Genomic DNA, 18632 nt, shown 5'->3' on the forward strand with positions numbered 1-18632 from the left:
GGGGTCACGGCAGCTCTCTGGAACCTCTCTCCGTTTCACGGGAAACACACACTGGGCAGACACCTCATTTATGCCTCCGTCCTCCTTCTCATGGCACTGATTTTGCACAGAGCACCCGAAACACGGATCTGGGACACCCGTGGCGTGCTGGGTGCCAGGTCACAGCCACCAGAAGGACGCAGTTGACCCCCAGCCCCTCCTTGCCACGGAATTTGCCGTGCCTGCTGTTCCCCATATCCCTTAATCCACAGTCAACAAGCAGGGTGAGGTGGGCGACATGAGACGTGTAAAGCTCTCTGGCTCTTCTTGGCCAGGAGGCAAAAGCAAAACAGTGAAATCTCTCTGTCCATCACAGGTCAGTTTATTTCCTGCTGGTGCTTCCCGTAGTCCTGAAATGCTGTCCAGCATCCCTCAGCGATGGAGGCCGATGTGTACCGGCACCCAACTAACGCAACCACACCTACCCCCACATATGCCAGTCACTTAGCAGCCTAGAACCTTCTCTCTGCCCTGCTGTGGCTGGGCCCCAGCACCCACCCTCAGTCGGACCTCCCGTCTCACTGTGGCACACCAGCATCTCCTTGCAGATGATGACATCCCCTCCCCTAGACCTGCTGTGTAGCATTTGTCATCATCGGGTGGGCGTACCACAGAGGTCTGTCTCCTCCACATTGAGTGATGACAGAAGTGAGATCACACACAAAGGCTTGGGGCTATACGTGCATGTCCTGCTTCCGGCTGCAATATTAGCTTTCTTGGAAGCTGCTGCAGTGCTGTTTTTTTTTTTTGTTTTTTTTTTTTTTTTTTTTGATTTAGTATGAGAATATTGTGGATAATACACTGATGATTTAGTTGTTGCTCAGTAGCATTCACTCTAAGTCAAAGCCTTTCAGTTTCTCGTGCTCTGCCAGTGAGAAGCTGCACAAGCTGGGAGGGAGCATGGCTAGGACAGCTGACCCGAAGTGGCCAAAGGGATATTCCATACCATGGAACATTTTGACCAGTATATAAATGGAGGGGAGGAGGAAGAGTTGATTGGGAGCTGCTGATGTTCATCCCCCATCACTGGGGGAGGGGCTGGACATCAGTCAGTGAGTGGTGAGCAATTGTACTGTGCATCACTCATCTTTTTTGGGTTTTATTCCTCTCTCTTTCATTGCAATTGCTATTATTAGTATTATTATATTTACTTTGCTTCTATTATTAAACTGATTTTAACCCATGGGTTTTACTTTTTTCCTATTTTCCTTCCTACCAGGAGGTGGTGGTGAGTGAGCAGCTGTGATGATGCTTAGTTGCCAGATGGGGTCAAACTGCAGCAGTGGGAAGGGATTTACTCCCATTTTTAATTCATCCTCCTGGTGCTGCCACAAATGCTCCTGTTGCCAAACAGAGGACCATCTGCCTTACTACTTTGCCTCCAAAACCTGCTCTGAACATGAGCAGGAAACCAAGTTTTTCACAAATGCAAACAACATGATACCAATGAGAGCCACTGAGCTGGCCTCACAAACCCATAAAATACCTTAAAAGGTAGTGAGTAAAAAAGCTGTTCCCCAGAAACACCTGCCCTGCTAAAGTGGGCAGTGATTCACAGATATTAAATATGGGGCTCCATGCTCAGATTCACTCAATGGCAAATCTCCCCATGACTTTGCTACAGCACAGATCTACAGCCAGTGCAGACCATTCCAGAGCTAGAGTCCAAGGAGGCACTGCAAGAGGAAAAACAAATCACACAGCCAGGACTCTCCTGGAGATTGAGATCACTTTTATTTTCAGTCATTTTGGCGAGGACGTGTGGGCAAGTGGAGGTGTGGTGCGCGTATGTCTGGGCATGCATGTGTGTGTGTGTGTGCAGAGTCCTGCCCAGTGACGTAGATAATATGAATACCTGCAGTTACAGTCCATGAACTGAGCCATGAAGCGTGTGATGAGTGCTACACTGAGGCCCACTTGCTTGCCTCTTCTTGTGCTTACTGCAGTGCAGCATCTCCACCTCCCGGCACAGCTGTTCCAAGGAATGACAGCTCAAGATCCCATCCAAAGGGCGTGAGAGGAACTGAGCTCCAGGATCTGGCTCTGCAGGAGTGAGCCAGTGGATTTTCATCTCACTTAGTGAGCTCCTAAGTAACATTTGCAGTTCCCTTTGACACAACTGTATCTAACTCCTCACAGTGAGGAGCCTCAACTGCTTGGACAAACTTTAGCTGCCTCAGAGGTACAATGGGAAAAAGAACAGGGATCCCACTTAAGTTCCAGTGCTACAGTACAGCCAAGCACATCTGGAGTTCCTGGGAAAGCAGCATCCAAATACACTACTGAGTTTTTACAGCCATCATAAAACTGTGGCATGGGGGATGCTGCAAAGGAGATGACCCATGTTTCTGCAGCCCCTAGTCTCTTTCATCTGATCTGAGAGACTATAAGGCAGGGTAAATCCCAAACTAGCCTCTATTTCAGTTTAACTTTCTAAAGCTGAATCCCCCAAGCACAGAGCAGAGACAATGCAGAAAGAACAGCACTGCCATGAAAGGAGACTAGTCAAAGGGATCCTGGCCTTGTGGCAGACTGGAAACAATCTTACTTCTGAGACGTTTTTGCTTATAGCAAAGTTAAAACAGAGGTGTCCCATCACCCAGGACCCTCTGCAGCTGCCAAAAGTCTCCCAGTACTCCTGTAAGCCCTAAAATGACCTAGGTGTGCAGCATCACCATTTGAGCTCACTCTCTCTCATCTCTACCTATTTGTATGTTGCTTAGGGACATGGCAAGGCTGCTGTCCTGGGAGTTTGACTTGGACGGATGCAGTTTTGAATCCCAGGTTTTGCTTCAGAGTGTAACACAAGGTACTCCAGACATCTTCCAGCTGCTGAAAGTCCTGGAGTGCAAAAGCAGCTCGCTAGCTCTGCTTCCAAATGTGTCTGAACCAGTTTCAGCAGGAAATCAAAAATTGGTCAAGCAAGGGATTGCAAACCAATAAGCAAAACCAGTACAATCATCTTGGGTGAAGTAGGCATCTAGAGACTGCCAGGAGATTCTCCTCCTATTCCAAAGGAGTCAAATTCATTGACAGCTCCACAGGGAGACAGCTGATGCCCCAGTCCTTTCTGACCTCTTTATAATACATCTTCAGTAAAGACTGCACAGTGGTCCACAGAGGCCTTAGTAATTTCTAACTGTGGTAACTCCCTGAGCAGGGATAAGAACTGGAACATAATACATACTCTGAACTCAGGTATCTGCTCTTAGGGCAATGCATTCAAGCCCTCTTTCCTTGTGGCTTGATTAATGAAAAATGACAGATCCTTCAAAAATACAGGGCCCTCATCCCTGGGGCTGAGGGATATTATGTGGGGTCTGAGGCAGGAGCTCAGCAAAGGGACACTGTATGAGGATCCAAGGCTGCATCCTTAAAAGACAGCGACAGCAAAATCAAAAGTACTATGAGCCGCTTGGTTTGGTTCTCCTGCATGGATCTCCCACCTGGCAACTGCAAAGGCAGGATGTTTCTGAACTGCATAGAAAATTAAATGGCTTTTGCATATTAAAAAAATTTGGATGAATACACAGTTACACCAGTTACTAAACAGTGGGTGGATGAGCAATCACTGTGTCGTATTCAATAGACCCAACTAGATTGATCTCTACACTGCCACACTCCTGGCATTACGGCTTCAGTGCACAGCAGCAGCCTGCATGCCTGCAAAGGCCAGGGAATGCTCCCACAGAGGTGGCACGCCCCGGCAGGAGGGCTGCGGTCCCAAGGAGCAGGCTGTAAGATGTCTGCTCTGTCCTCTCACTCCTTCAATGCTCACACATCCCAGACCAGATGGGCACACGGGAAACAGGCATCCGGCTGGAAAAGGATTCCAGTTTGTGGTTTCTTTACAATGTGGTTTCCACGCAACTTCACAGCAACAAATCGCTAGTTTCTTCCTATGGAGAACGGAAAGAGAGATGAGTAGCAGCACAACAGGAGGAGAAGGCCGCCCAGCATGGGAGGTGACAGTAGGGAATGCTCTAGCACAAGTTCTGCCTGTATCAGGCATGTCTCATGGGCAGCAAGACTCAGGACAAGGGAGTTTCCTAGCATTATTCCTGAGCACCATTCAAAGATCTCACCTCCCTTTCACCTTCTCCAGCCACCACAGACAATTCTGAGTCTCCAGTTTATCCACAGCAACATGGAGGCACAATCAATAAATGATTCTCACTGACATAAGAAGGTTCATTGCCAGAGATAGCAGCTCAACACATGAAATCTGAGCCCAAGCTACCCTCCCCAAGCTGGAACAATACCCTGAAGAGACAGGAAGCTGACTGAGCTGCCAGCTTTTATTTGGCAGCTTTTTCCCCTAAAGTAACGTATATGGCTTGGTTTCTTCTACCTGGCCTCTGGATCTCCTGCTGGAGTGGATTCTGCCCTGCTTTCCCAGCATTAAGTTCTTGCCAATGGGAAGATTAACAGCCTCGCACATTAGGCTGGCATTTGAAGGATCAGAAACCAGGGAATATCATCTGTGCAACTGCGGCAGGTCCCAACAGGACACATCACTCTTCTGCAGTGGTTGCAGGCCTGGCCAGATCACATCCTGGTGGGCACTGCCTGCTGACCTGTAACACCCATCCCAGATCTGCCATCACAGAGCAAAAATTAAGAGCTGTACATTAACACAAGTGTTTTAAATTCCTCATCTCTCAGACCTCCCCCACCATCCGATGAAGAGATCCTGGCTGTGGAAATGCTCGCCTCCTATTGATTTACATTAAATAAATATTTGCATGGAGCAGGACTCAACACAGTTACCAGGGCTCAGCTGCAGGGCACAAACTACCAGCAACATCTCAGAAGTCTTCAAAGCCACACAGCTGGGGGAGAAACCAGAACTTTGGTACCAGTGCTCAGCCTGCCCTTTCCCACATCTGGAGAGGGAAGATGGCTGCTTATGAAGCATAGGTGCCAATGTGAGCCCAAGGGGATTGGGATCACACAGCCACACACTGCTTCACCAGATCTCTGCACAAAGATGCCTGTGGCTTTCCATGGAGGACGACCAAGATCTAGATTTTTAGTGCTCCAGTGGACACAATGCACAGAGTACCACAATGGCAGTACCAGAGCACCCAGACATGGCAGACCAGCAGCTGTTCAGAGATATCGGTAACACTAGGGATAATAAATAGCATGTGCCAGAGGCACACTGACTGCCCTGCTTTTGTCCCTGCGTGATCACTGCACATCCTCACCACTTCATGGCACAACATATGTGAACACACAGGGCAGGAAACATTTCCCAGCCTGCTTCTCTGCCAGCCCACACTCAAGATTGCTGAATGGGACACAGCCAATTCTTTTGTGGTGGAGCAATTTTAAAGGCTTCACAGTACCAACCCACTCCCCAACAAAGCTTTGGCCAACTGCCACAAAACTCACTTGTCCAGGAACAAATCCAGGGAATCCTGCTACAGCTCATTTCAAGAGACTTTCCTCCAAGCAGGTCTGAATTAAATGGTATACCAAGAACATTTTTACATTCATCATGAGATCCAAATGGGTTTTCAACACACGATCAATGGGTCCACAGAAACCTATCCCCAGTGTTTTCCCTCCGGCCAGCGGCCCTGCCATCTGCAGCAAGCATTTTCCTTCATGCCTTGTCATCCCCAACCTCCAGATGATGACTTCATCCACTCCAGCCATGAGGCCCCCACCTGGGAGCTGCCCCTGCCCCACAGCATTTCTTTCAGGGTCCAAAGTCCAAAGTCCCATTGATCCCCGTCAGCATCAACTCCACAACTGGACAGATGGGAGCACTGCAAAGCATCAGCCATGTTCTGCCCGATGGAAAACCTTTGGCACCAGCACTGACGGTTTATCTGGAAGAGAAAAGGATAAAGAAAAAGTAATATAGCAAGGTTCATAGTGCTTGTGATGAATAATCCAAGACACATGATTTTCTCTAGGCTTCTAAATAGGGAGCGTGAAGTGAGGTAAGAGTAACACAGACCTTTCTGAGAACACAAGTTTCCTGCCAGGAGAGTGACTATGAAACTGGGACACAGTTAACAGACATTATGGAAAGCAGGCTAAAGGACAAGGAGGCATAGCCTGACAGCACAGTACAATAAAAATGGCACCTGCACATTAGAAACGTGCTGTGCCAAGTACACACACACACAGGAGAACCAAATGAACAGGCAGTAATGACGTGTGGCTCAGTATCAGGGTATCTTTGTTTTCTGCCCCACGTGGCACTTCAATGTCACCTTCACAGACAGCTCAATAACCACCCATCACTGGAACTATTCTCTACCAGGAGTGGTATTTTGGAATGGGAGGGTACTGAACAGAGAGAACAGCATCTAAAGCTACTGTCAAGACACTGAAGTGAAAGTAACGGGCATTCACATACAGCACAGCAGCAGACACCAGCAAGACACTCAGCTGCTCCTATAAGCTCCCTACCAAACTCCCTTGTGCCACTCTGATTAGACAGACCACACCTGAATTTCTGTTTTGCTGGACAACCCATGCATCAAAAAGCCAAGGCATTGGCTGCTTTCATGAGTGTTGTTCCACATTTTTTCCCATCACAATACAGCTCTGTTTTCCTAGCACATTCCACTCTGTGAAGTACATATAGGCTATACATAGATATACACAAGAGGGTAGGTCTCCTGTCCAAGGGGACCTCACCAAATTGGAGGACTGAACCAACAACAGTGCTGTAAAATTCAACAAGGACAAGTGTATAACTCTACTGCTACAATAGGACAACTGTGGGAATCCAGGGCATCCCTCTCTGGCTGCCCTGGAAGGTCTGGGATCCTGGCAGGGGGTCAGAAACCCCTTCGTACAGAGCCCCAAGAGACACTGTCTCTGATCTCTGTCCTTGGAAAAGAGTTTTATTTTAAAGGATGAATTACAAGCTCCGAGTGTTTGATATAAGCAATAATTAGTGTGGTACAGGTGCAAAAGTAGAATTTTAGGATTCTAGATAAAGGGTTCAAAGGAGGCAAGATGGAGGAAATTTGGTGTCTCCTGTCTTTTTTCTTCTTCTTCATGTCTTCCATGTTTTACTGTAATGTTGGCATTTTCTATTGGTTTAGGCTGGGGACACAATGTAGGTGACAGATATTGGCACATTATTGTAAATATAGCACAGGTAGTTTCTGGTATATAATGTTTGTAACATCACACTGAGGGGCAGAGCCCCACACGCTGCCCTGCAGGACAGACCTGTGGCAGGGCAGCAGAACATGTTACAAATAAGCAAGAATAAACAACCTTGAAAACCAGCACAGATGAATTACGACTTCTTCTTTGGCAGCGAGGCTGAAGGACAGAGACTTTCTACAATCTTGGGATCATTTAAATACCACAGATTCCGTCAGACAACCCCATGCACCACCATAGCCTGGAGTCCTGCTGGCTTGGGATCTGGTGGAGAACATGTTGAACACAAGCCAGTAATGCATCTTATGGCAATGAAAGCAAACAAAACAAAACAAAACAAAACAAAACAAAATAAAGCAAAATAAAGCAAAATAAAGTAAAATAAAATAAAATAAAGTAAAATAAAATAAAATAAAGTAAAATAAAATAAAATAAAATAAAATAAAATAAAATAAAATAAAATAAAATAAAATAAAATAATCAGATGGAACAAAAGGAAGGAAGTTCTGTCCCAGAATAAAGTCTGGAGAGATGGTGGCACCTCCATCCTTGTCATCCAAGGAGGACACTCTCATACAAGATCCCAAGGAACCTGACCTGCCTATGCAAGTAGTCCTGCTTGAGAAAGGGGTGTACAGAAATCTCTTGAGGTCCCATCCTACCAAAACCCACCTATGACTGCATTATCTCCTGATCTTGCATCTGCCACAGCACAGCTCAGAGAACACCTCAGCCCATTTCACTGTACTTCTTATCCTCTGAGTGGGCTGCCTATAGCCACAAATAATTAGAACAGTCCCCAGGCTGTGGGGCTGTTATCTTCCAGAAAGAAGTGCTTAGTGAGGGCATGTTTTACGTAGGCTTTCTGGTGTCTACTGACAGGGGAATAGGTCTGCTTTCTGGTCTCACTTGGAACAAGGGCTGATCACAGTAGGAGTGGGGGGGTAAACCAAGGCAACATTAACTCGCTCGCTGCCGTTCTTGGGACAGATGATCTCCGTCAGTCCCTCTGGTCTCGGCTGACTCAGCAGTTCTCCTGTGAATAAAGGAAAAGAGTGAAAATTTTTAAGCATATGTGCACAGCAATTTTTGCATTTAGTATGCCCTTCCTCACCCCCTCAACCAGGTAAACATCCATGAGTGATGCAGGTGAGCACTGCAAGAGGGCTTACTGGTCCTGCAATATGAGCAGGTCCCATACAGGTAACTGTGGTGAGTGTCCGGAGTACAGCTTTAAGACAGGCTGCTCCCCACACACGTAACATCTCCCATCTTTCCAGTCTCTGCTTTGAATCACTGCACACAGCCTCAAGAGCTCCTTAGGGATTTAGAGCATCTAGATGGAAGATTCCTTAATGCCCCTCTCCCTGGGTGCATTTGCCACAAGTGCTATGGGACTGCTGCTGCATCCTGTCAGGACCCTTAGCTACGCTATACTCTGCTGAGCATGCAAATCCCAGCTCCCAGCTGTCAGCTCTTCCATAATGGAGGCAATATGAGCTCTGTATTCAGTCACTAGCAGTGGGGGACTCTCACAATGCCTGGTATCCCTCTGTGAAGTGACTTGTGTCAGCTCCACTGTTCAAGTGCCAAGTTGGCAGCTCCTCACTGCTGGCACCCTTGCAGAATGTAGTTCAAGGCAAGACACAGGTCAGCACAGTGAAAGAAGAAAGGCAGTTGCTGAGATGTGCCCAGTCCTGGGAAACACTCCCCAACAGCTTGCTCAGAGCAAATCAAGTTTCCTCCTGGCTCCATTCCACACATGACTGGTCCCAGCAAGGCAGATATCCCAGTCATCAACATGCCATCTCCTCAGAGTAGTCCACCTACATCTTAGACACCCAAAAGCACCAGAAACACCTCTTGATAGGTGTTTCTGATAGATATTGCCTTTGAGAGCTGACCCACCTCTGGGAGGAGGGTCAGCTCTCAAAGGCAATATGGGATGACCAGCAAGGGCTCAATTATTCTGAGTTTGCCTGCATGGGTGCCAAACAGACCTACCCAAAGCAGAGGCACCAGGTCACAACTGGCTTGATCAGTGACTTTCTCTACAGAGGCAGGCCAGCTGTAAGTGGGCTGCAGCCATAGGTCCACACAAAACTCTCTGGACCCATCAATCAAACAGCCATTGTGAGCTGTCCCCATTTCCACTAAAACACTCAAGACAGATGGTCCTTCGACTCCTGTATTTTTAAATGCACTTGCAATAAATTCCTCTACTGTTAAAAAACATCAGAAAATGTCTCCTTCTGTCTAGTGACTATTGCCGGCCACTCCAGGAAAAACAGAAAAGAAATCACACTTTAAAGTACTGCTCAGCCTGTGCAGCAATAGCATAACAGGCTGCCCCATCACAGGGCATGAAGCCTTACAAATGGAGCTTCCCTCTTCTCCTTCCCTGTTCTGCTTCTCTTCTCACTTTCAGAAAACAGCATGACATTTCATATAGTGAAAACAGAGGGGAGGGCTTGGCAAGGAATACATACACTTCCCCATGCAAGATACTTGTAGGGCCAGCAATTCCAGTTTGCTCCCATAGTTTGCAATCTGAATTCACATTTGGTTTGAGTATCTCCCCTCACCTCACATCTACATATAAACCTGAACTGGCAGAGCAGCTTTTAAGTGAGGAAGATGCATCTTCCAAACCAGAAGAAATGTGATGGTATTTGCAATTCAAAGTTTAGTCTGCAAGGCAGCGCCTTCAATTACGTGAGCTGTCATATTTTGAAAGCAGAATTGCGCCCCATCAAGCATGTACACCACAGGACTCCAGCTCCCAACAATTCCCAGGTTTCCAACCCCAGGCTGACTTCCAAACTGCAGTAATGATAACTGTACTGAAAGCACTATATTTGAAAAACAAGTCACAAAATCAGTGCACCATTATGCACTTTAAAGACAGGGATAATAGCCAATAGATCTTAAATCAGAGGAGTGCAATAAGACTGGTCTGTCTGCTTGAGCCTTCATTCTATTTCCATCTTCCCACTTTAGAAATACTTAGATGGTGATCTCTCACAGAGAGGAGATTGCTGTAGGGTAAACCAGATGTCTGATTTGCAGGCAAAACCCTTGTCATGGCTCTTCAATCACCCTCCTTTTCTTCATGGCTTTACCATCCTCTCTAGGCTGTCTCTGGGATAAAGCTCACCTTACCCTGTACCCAGCCCCAACCAAATCTCTTCCAGCCCCACTCCCATATCCTGCTGACATACATGCTGCTCCCCAGAAGAAAGACTTTTCTTACAATTTCTCAGTAAGACATATCACACACCAAGAGGACATGTCACCTATGCATCTTTACTAGTCATCCCCTTCTTAGCTAAAAGATATCCTGCTGCTTTACTATACTGTTCTTATTCCCTTCTCATTGCAAACTGGTCATCTTTGCCGCACAAATTCATCACAATACTGAACTAGCTATAACTATCTAAATAACACCTCATATCACTACTGAATAAAAGCCAGTGCAAATGCCATTATAATATGCACTGTAATGTATACTATAACAAACTAGCATTGAGACATGCTACTTGGATACAACCCTCCAGGCCCAGAATCTCTTAGAGGTTTCAGAAACCTCACATTTCTATTCAGAAATTATTCAAACGGTAATAAAAATAAAAGCAATAAAAGTCTTCAGGGCCACATCAGGATGGGAAAGAGGAGATCCAATGACTGATTGATACAAAAGGTGATTGGCATGGGGAGGTGTTTGCTTGGCTTAATTGGTAAATTGAAGTGTAGTTTAAATGTAGCACCTTGTGTCTGCAGTACTTGTTCTGCCCCTATGTACAGACTGTATTTTGCACATTCCTCTACATTCTTTGCACATTCCTACATGTCACAAATTTTACTGGAAACCTCAGTTCTGCGCTCTCTGAAAGGTTGCCTGCAATAGCACACACACGACCACGAAGCTTATCTTAGTCTCAACATGGACTTAGATTTTAATGTTAACTTCCACAGAAGCAATAAGGTTTTAACCAAAACTCCACTACTTTTTCTTAAGGCTAAAGACTATGACAGTCAAGCACGTGAAGAACAGCTTCATTTTTCAGCAGACAAATCTGCATGACTAAGATTAATCTGATTTAAGAGCATGACCCCTATTTTTAAAGGCACTTTAATGCTGGGTACTTGATGATCAAGGCCTGATGTTTAGATGCATCTAAATCCCAGATCAGTTGATAGTAGAGAGGCACCTGCCAAGCCTAGTGAAAAGCACCGACAAACAGAGAGCAAATGCTTGAGAAAATGCTCCTTTGCTGTCTCTCTTTGCAATGGCACAAATAGTGCAGAAAGTTGTATCTGTCCCATGACAACTCTCCTGGTGTTTTGGCACAGAAATTGGTCTCCACAGCTTGGTAAAATGTGCTGCCCAGCAAGTTAAGGTTGAGGCACAAAACAAGATCCTGTCATGAAACTACCATGGTCAGTTTGGCTGCTGCCATAAGTTGGTTTGTAAACACCCCCAGGCAGATGGGCTGAGCGAGTCATGCTGCCCACATCATTTAAAAGAAATGTGCTACACCTGGGCAGTTGCAGAGAAAGGCAGGAACAAACGTTCACCCTTTCCCAGAGCTCTACCAGAAAGGCCTGTTTCCTTTCAGCATTAGCCAGCTCACCTGAAGCAGTCACTTCTATGTCAGCAAGATGTTCTTCGCTGCCACTGTTTTATCCCAGAACACACACAGGCACAGTCTCACTCAAAGCTCATGCCAGTGATCAGACCCATGCATGCTGCAAAGCACACTTCTCTGGCCTTTAGAAAATACCCGTGAAATGCCAGATACCCGTGACAAATCCGAGAGCTAGGAGAGACGCTGACAGCAAGAAAAGCGAGTAGTTGTAGCAGTGTTTGGTTACTCCATGCTGGCAGCCAGACAGTGTCAGCTGTAAGCCTACTTGGCTGCCTAACAGAGAGGAAGGTTGGCATGCAGGAAGAAAATCCCACCTAGACCACTTGCCTTCATGCAGTCCCCACTGCAGTGGCTGTGAAAAGTGGCCCAAGGTTCCCCATTCATGTATCATGAATCTGCTGCAAGAGCATAGGGATGAGATACTCTAATCCAGCCTGTCACGCTACCTCCTCTCGCTCAGAGCTCCCAGGACAGTACATTTGCACAGTATCAGCCTGATGATGTTAATCATTTTCATGCTGTCAGGATCTGGGCCCCATTGGGACAAACAGCCAGCAGTGGATGAGCAGGACCTGACCCCAGCTCTGTGGTCTTGCTTCTCTCTCTTCAGTCTGCCAGGCACCTTGACGATATATTGCTCATGCTTTATTTTACAACAAGGGCATGAGAGCCAAAACCAAACTGTTCCTACATCTTGCCTTGCTTCATCACTGACCCACTTACTCCATCCCAGAGCTGTTTCAACCAAGGACTCACTAGGGCAGCCTCAAAGCTCATGTTCTCTTACCCTAAATCCCTTCTCATTCTTCCTCCTTGCTGAAGGCCTTCCAACACAAACCACTGCCAAGTGAGGTTGACTGGAGATAGACTTTACATCACAGCCTCAAGTGCTTCTCTGTCAAGCCTCCTTTGACTAATCTTTGCTTGTGACATCTCTCAGCACAGCATTCAGCAGTCATGCCTTCAGAAGAATAGAGAATAGAACACTTCAACACTGCCTGCATACCCAAAGCACATGCCTCATGCTTGGTTTCCAACAGCAGTCAGAAAACAGGGCTCTCAGAACATCCCTCTGCCTTGCATGCAGTCCCATCCCCTTTCATCCATACGACTGCAAAGAAACTGGGGCTGGAGAAGCTACAGCTTCTGTGTCTGGCTGTTTGTTGTTTTAAGGTTCACTAGCTGGAGCACTTACACAATTACATCAAAGCTGTCACAAATGCAGGGTGAGATGAATACCCATGTGCACAGATTTCCCCTTCTGCTTTAAGCGCAGGAAACGCCCTCACACTGGGACTTTGCAGTCAGTCCTAGAAGAAATCTTCCAGGAGTTTTGGCAGAAAGAAAGGGAAGGAGATGGTGTCTCACAACAAGCCTGCATTTACTCCACACTATTTAAATCTTCTCTGCTTAGATGAAACTAATTACTTGCTTCATACAAATGTCGATGTGCATGACACACAAGCTTATTCTCAAGCACTGTGCACAGAAAATACTGCTCTGTACTGGTATGAATTTTTAATATGCTCCTTGCAGCACTGCCTGCATGTCACGCACAAAAATATTCCCCAGAAAGATAGAACACTGCACTTGATTTATTTCTGGAGTCCTGAGCAACCTGATCTACCCAGCCTGCTTGAGACAGAGGGCTGGCTAAAGACCTCCAAGTTAGGATTTTATATTTTTTTCTCACTGAAGGTCATTCTCCTGGCCACAAAACAACAACAACAACAACAACAACAACAACAAAGAGCAGAGCAGGGTGAAATGCACATTATGAACAACAGTTTCATAAGCCTCATGTTGCAGTCCCCAGTCAGAGGAGCTTAGAACTAGCAAACAAAATCAACAACAAAACTCAAATAGCCCTACTGGGAGAGACTGCTGTGAAAAAAAGGTAACAGAGAAGAAAAACTCTGTTGGTAAGTAATGATCACAACAGCAGGCTGGTGAGCAGAACCACCCATCAGGTAAAGTACATGCCTAGGAACAAATGAGCCTGGGATTTGAGATAGTTTCAAAAAAAAAGGAAGGCTTGAAAACAAAAAGAAAGCTTGCTCTGGACATGTGAAGTGGGAAAGGCAACCAGTTGCAAGGTGAAGGACTAGCCTACAGAGATGAGTCCCCAAGACCAGAAGCTGATAGCACAGAGAAAAGGGTGCAGAGAGCACCCTTCCTAGCTGCTGCATTCACAGCGTCAGCTCTGACTGTGGACATATATATGGCTCACCTTGCATACTTCCCCCAGATGGCCGCACAAGAAATTGTTTTCTCGAGGCTCTTAAGTCATGTGAGGTGAGAGAAACACAAAACAAGCTTTGGAAACAGACAGCACTGCCTCTCAGCTTGGAGCTGACAAGTCAAGCTTCAGATCCCAGAGCTGCATTTCTCCAGGCCAGGAACCCTGGAGGTGCTGCAGAAGCTGGGCTCTGCTCAGCTCAAGCCTGGGCAGCTTTTCCCCCAGCAGCTGAGATCACCCTGCACTTTACCTCCTACCTAAGGAGCTACCAGGCTAATTACCCTGGCAGGGAGCCCAGGGCTGTGCCAAAGGCTAAAGTGCTCTGCAAGGCCTGTCCAGGAGACACAGGCAGACAGATGCTGTGCCTGGCAATCACTGACTATTTTCTGCCACTCAGGGAACGGGAGAGTCACACAAACACCAGCTATGGTCTGGAAGGCTTAAGGGGGTTAAACACCCTCCATCTTCCCCAAGTCATTATAGCATCAGCTAGCTCTTAACACATCACTGTCACAGCAAAAGATGACAATGACACACCTAAGCATTTGCAAAAGCTCTGGGGAAGCCCTTGGCACTGGACTGAGCACACCTCTGAGTGGAGAACTTGAGTGCAAAGTGCTCTGGGTGTTCCACTCAACAGCTACAGGGGGTTAATTATTCAAATTCAAAATACCAAATTACAACTCCCACACTAGTTTTCCCCTCATGAGTTATTTGAAATCATCCCTTACCAGTGTGGCTGTATAAGGCTTCCAAGCACAAAACTTGGAAAACTCTATGTTTTCCCAAAACATTAGTTAATTATATTTTTCTCAGGCACATAGAAATTAACTATAGTTATAAATGGAATTAAATTAAAAGCAAATTAAAAAACCCCTTACATTCCCCAAACCACACAATTTAGTACTTCCCATCTGCAGACTCACAAACACAAATGCAGAAAGCAGTAAATGATCAAAACAGCTCCATCAAAATAACTCCAGGAACAGTTGTGAAAGTTGGAGCCTTCTGTCTCCTGCTGGCAGTACAAAATAAGCAGTTCTGAGAAATAAAAGATGGTTGCCATCTAACCTGCTCCTAAGCCAGTGTGGATAAATGATTGACCATCAATGCGGCTGCACAATGAATGCCACTTCTCTCTCCTCCTTCTGCAGTCCATGAGATACTGAGTGCAGATAGCATGTATGCCAGGTAACACTGACATCTCAGCAAATTGCCATGAGGAGAGAGGCTGTGACTTTTGACACTACTGCTCCTTCCAAAAAGATGAGGAAAGGGGATGAAGGAGATGCCATTTCTCCACTCTGTTCCATCAAACACAATATATTTCAAATAGTACTTCAGAATGAGTAGCCTTCCTTGTCCAGTTTCATCTCTACCTATTCTGTTAGGCACTCCATCTCTCTTCTCCCTGTGCAGTAGGGAAGGTGGGAACAAGCCATCTCTTCCCATGAGTGACCAGAATAGACAATGGAGAAAGGATGCAACCAAAGGGGACAAGCAAACAGCACAGCATAAAGTCTTAGAAAAATGAGAGGGGGCACTGGGAAAAGATTGAGAAAATAAAACATCCTTCAAATTGCTGAATGTTTTGCTGTTCTTCTAATATCTGAAAAGCTTTTTGAATTGGCATGCTGCAACACAGCACTTTCTGACAACTGCAATACAAAGCCATGAAAAATTGATTTGCTTCATTAACATTTTAGGACCTTATTAGCTGGAACGAAATTGACTGTCAAGGCATTTTAAGGGAGAGTCATGGTGTAATGAGCTCAGTGCGAATTATCCTCATCCCAGAATAGAAACAGGCCTGTCACTGAGTAACCAAGCCCAGAATCTACCTTTTGGTTGTTTTTAATTCCACCCCTTCAGCCGTATCTGCCATAAGCACTTTTTCAGTTTGCCAAGGCAAGGCACCAGCTAGAGAGAAAGCTGCAGCCAGCCCCAACCTGTCTGTTCTCATCCAGGAACAGTGAGGGACAACTGCACGCAGAGCATCCACCTGAACACTAGACACCACTGGCTGCAGACAGTCCAGACAGAAACAACTCCCACCAGTCTCAGCCCATCTTTCCAAACAGTAATTCCATCACAAAGAAGATGCTGACCCTTTTTTTCATCTAGATGATCAGCACACTGCAGATGCAAGTAAATGGAAAAAAAAAGCAGTTTAAGGGAGCTCTCAAAGCCATTACAACTGATAAACAGTTAACAGGCAGGATCCACTGAAGTCTGCAGGGAGTACCAGGACAAACCATCCTGCTGCCTCTGTCTGTGTTTAGGTCACAATACATTAATAGGTGGCCATGTGGAAAGCCAGCCCCCAGAGCAGGCTGTACAAGACTCAGTCCCACTGACTTCCAGCGTTATGCAACTGATGAGACAAAGCCAAGACTCTGCCTGCCCTTTTGCTAAATTCAGAGAATTAGTCAAGTCTGCGAGTCATATTTCCTCACAACAGTCTAGCTACTAATATTGCATACAGAACTGGCTGATTGTTTTCTGCCTGCTCCAACACATAAACTAGAAAGCCTTAATACAGGTACTACATGGTGCACTTGAGGAAAAGCAAAAGTAAGCACCTGATGCAGACTCCTGCAACACAAGGGTTCACAAGCAGACCCGACTGGCAAAGTGTCCTTAAGCATTACTAAAGAGACAAATCCGTGTGCTGATGTCATCTGCTGACAACAGACTAAGGCTGGGAGAGCACTTGAGACAAGTCTTTTCCCCTATTGGCTGGCTCCTTCCTCACAAGATGTCCATGCATGCTACGGTTGATGGTAGGATTCTGGCTAGGAAGCTCCTCTTCTACAAGTTGACAGGTGTCCAGCTGGTAAGTGAAAAACTCGGAGTTTTCCCCTGTAGTAACCTTTTACACTCTGCCACAGCATCCTTTCTTTTCCTCTCTTCCTTTTTTTTTTTTTTTTTTTTTTTTCATTTACTTACCTTTTGCCAGCCAAGAAAAAGGAGAACAAACCAAAACACACATGCAAGACTTGCATCTACCTGTTCTGCCCAACAGTTTTCTCCGAGATTAAGTAAACTTCTTTCTGGGTAAAAGTAACTTGACTGCATGAGTTGTTGTTGCCTTAAGGCTATTCCAAAGTTACAGTGTGTTTTGCAAACTGAACTGGAAGGAACTGTATTTTCAGACCTGTGGCACTAAGTATTCTCTTAGATCATTTAAGGTGAGATGCATGTGCAATATTCCTCTGTAAAGCTATTTTGGTCACTCTAAAACACTCGCTGTTCATCAGGACAACCAAAGAGCCCACTTAAACACAGGAACCTTTTTTTTTACCCTTCAATATTGACTGGTCTAAGGAGAAAAGCCTTTACACCAAAGGTCCTGCTCATATTCAAATGTTAAATCAAATGTTTTACCTGCTTATTGAACCAGCTTGAGCTCATCCCTGTTCTAATCTATCAACATGACTTTATATTGAAGTCACATTACTGGGGAATTTCGTCTATGCACCTACATCAAAAAATTTATTCTAGGCTCATGCTTAATTAGAACAAAATGCCTCCTTGGAATTTTTCCTTCAAAGGTATCCACTTTCTACATAATAATAACTAACCCCACACTACATGCTGTCCACAGGTACGGCTTTAGCTGACCGCAAAGCTGCAGGATCAGAGAGTTTCCTTAATTACAAGGACATCACATACAACTTCCTTCTCTGCATATATTTGTTTAATTTATGCTCTAGTTTGTTAAGAACATCCTTAGTTCAAGCATTTCTTTCTTGTGAAACAAAGTGTGATGTAGATTTGCATCAAGACATATGGCTAAAATCAGAGGGAGCAGAGCACCAAGACCAATAGCCAATTCTCCTTTTGGAGCAAGAAAATTGCATAAAGCCACTATAAAAGCACAGCTGGTGCACATGGAAGTGCCCAAGCAGCACTTCACAGAGCTCAGAGCCTGAGCCTTCCTATGCCAAGAGAGGTGGTGGAAACCTGATTTTTGTTTCAAATCTGCTCTATTTGTTTGGCTTAAAGTATCTTTTGTTATTACCAAAATTGCAGTCTTCAAAGTTTGAGTGACATGCTGGCTTTCTCTTGCTCAATGATAGAATGAAGCTCTGTCCTTTTACTATTAACAGCTTTTACTTGCTCCCTTTTCCTGAGGGGATGAGAGCTAATCTTTTAACTTTTCTTTTTGTGTTGATTTGTGATTCCTCAACATTTCCAATAATTTAACCACTCTCTTCTGAACCCTCTCATTCCCTAATATCCAAATAGGTGACAGACAGCTAATTGCCATAAATCAATGCAATACCTAGCTTTTTCTTACAAATACCTTTTTCCCAATGAAAAGCGCTTGTTTATGAGCTTAATAGTATTATCTCTGCTGAGACCAATTGCTTTTTATTCTACCATTTGAATGCCTCCCAGTGAGAAGTCATGAGAATACAGAAACAATAGCTTTGCTACTTAACTCTTACAGAGTTCACTGCCTGCTAAATGCCATCTGGTCTGGCTTCTCAGTGCTCAAAAGTCACCTGCAGCATCCATCTTTGCTGTTTAAAAATCACTTCTATGGTAGTCACATTTGT

General features: G+C 45.4%; 1 protein-coding gene across 10 annotated transcripts in view; it reads right to left on the reverse strand.

Moving 5' to 3' along the window:
• Nucleotides 1–1754: 1754 nt before the first annotated feature.
• Nucleotides 1755–18632, reverse strand: part of MFHAS1 (multifunctional ROCO family signaling regulator 1) — a 35484-nt gene continuing 18606 nt past the window's right edge. The window contains exons 2-5 of one of the 10 annotated variants that reach the window (XR_014954827.1): nucleotides 8089–8215; nucleotides 7291–7443; nucleotides 5437–5879; nucleotides 1755–3938 (exon numbers count right to left, since the gene is read on the reverse strand). Coding sequence is in view for 3 of the 10 variants with exons in the window: in XM_085578084.1 (XP_085434210.1) it covers nucleotides 8085–8215 (131 nt within the window). In the remaining 7 variants the exon portion in view is untranslated. Of the gene's footprint in view, nucleotides 5880–7290; nucleotides 7444–7851; nucleotides 8216–18632 lie in introns of all 10 variants that reach the window. The other 9 variants (XR_014954828.1, XR_014954826.1, XR_014954830.1 and 6 more) reach the window with 9 other exon arrangements.

Source organism: Lonchura striata, chromosome 4 (genome assembly GCF_050655825.1).
Source record: "Lonchura striata isolate lonStrDom1 chromosome 4, ASM5065582v1, whole genome shotgun sequence".
Taxonomy (NCBI): Eukaryota; Metazoa; Chordata; class Aves; order Passeriformes; family Estrildidae; genus Lonchura; species Lonchura striata.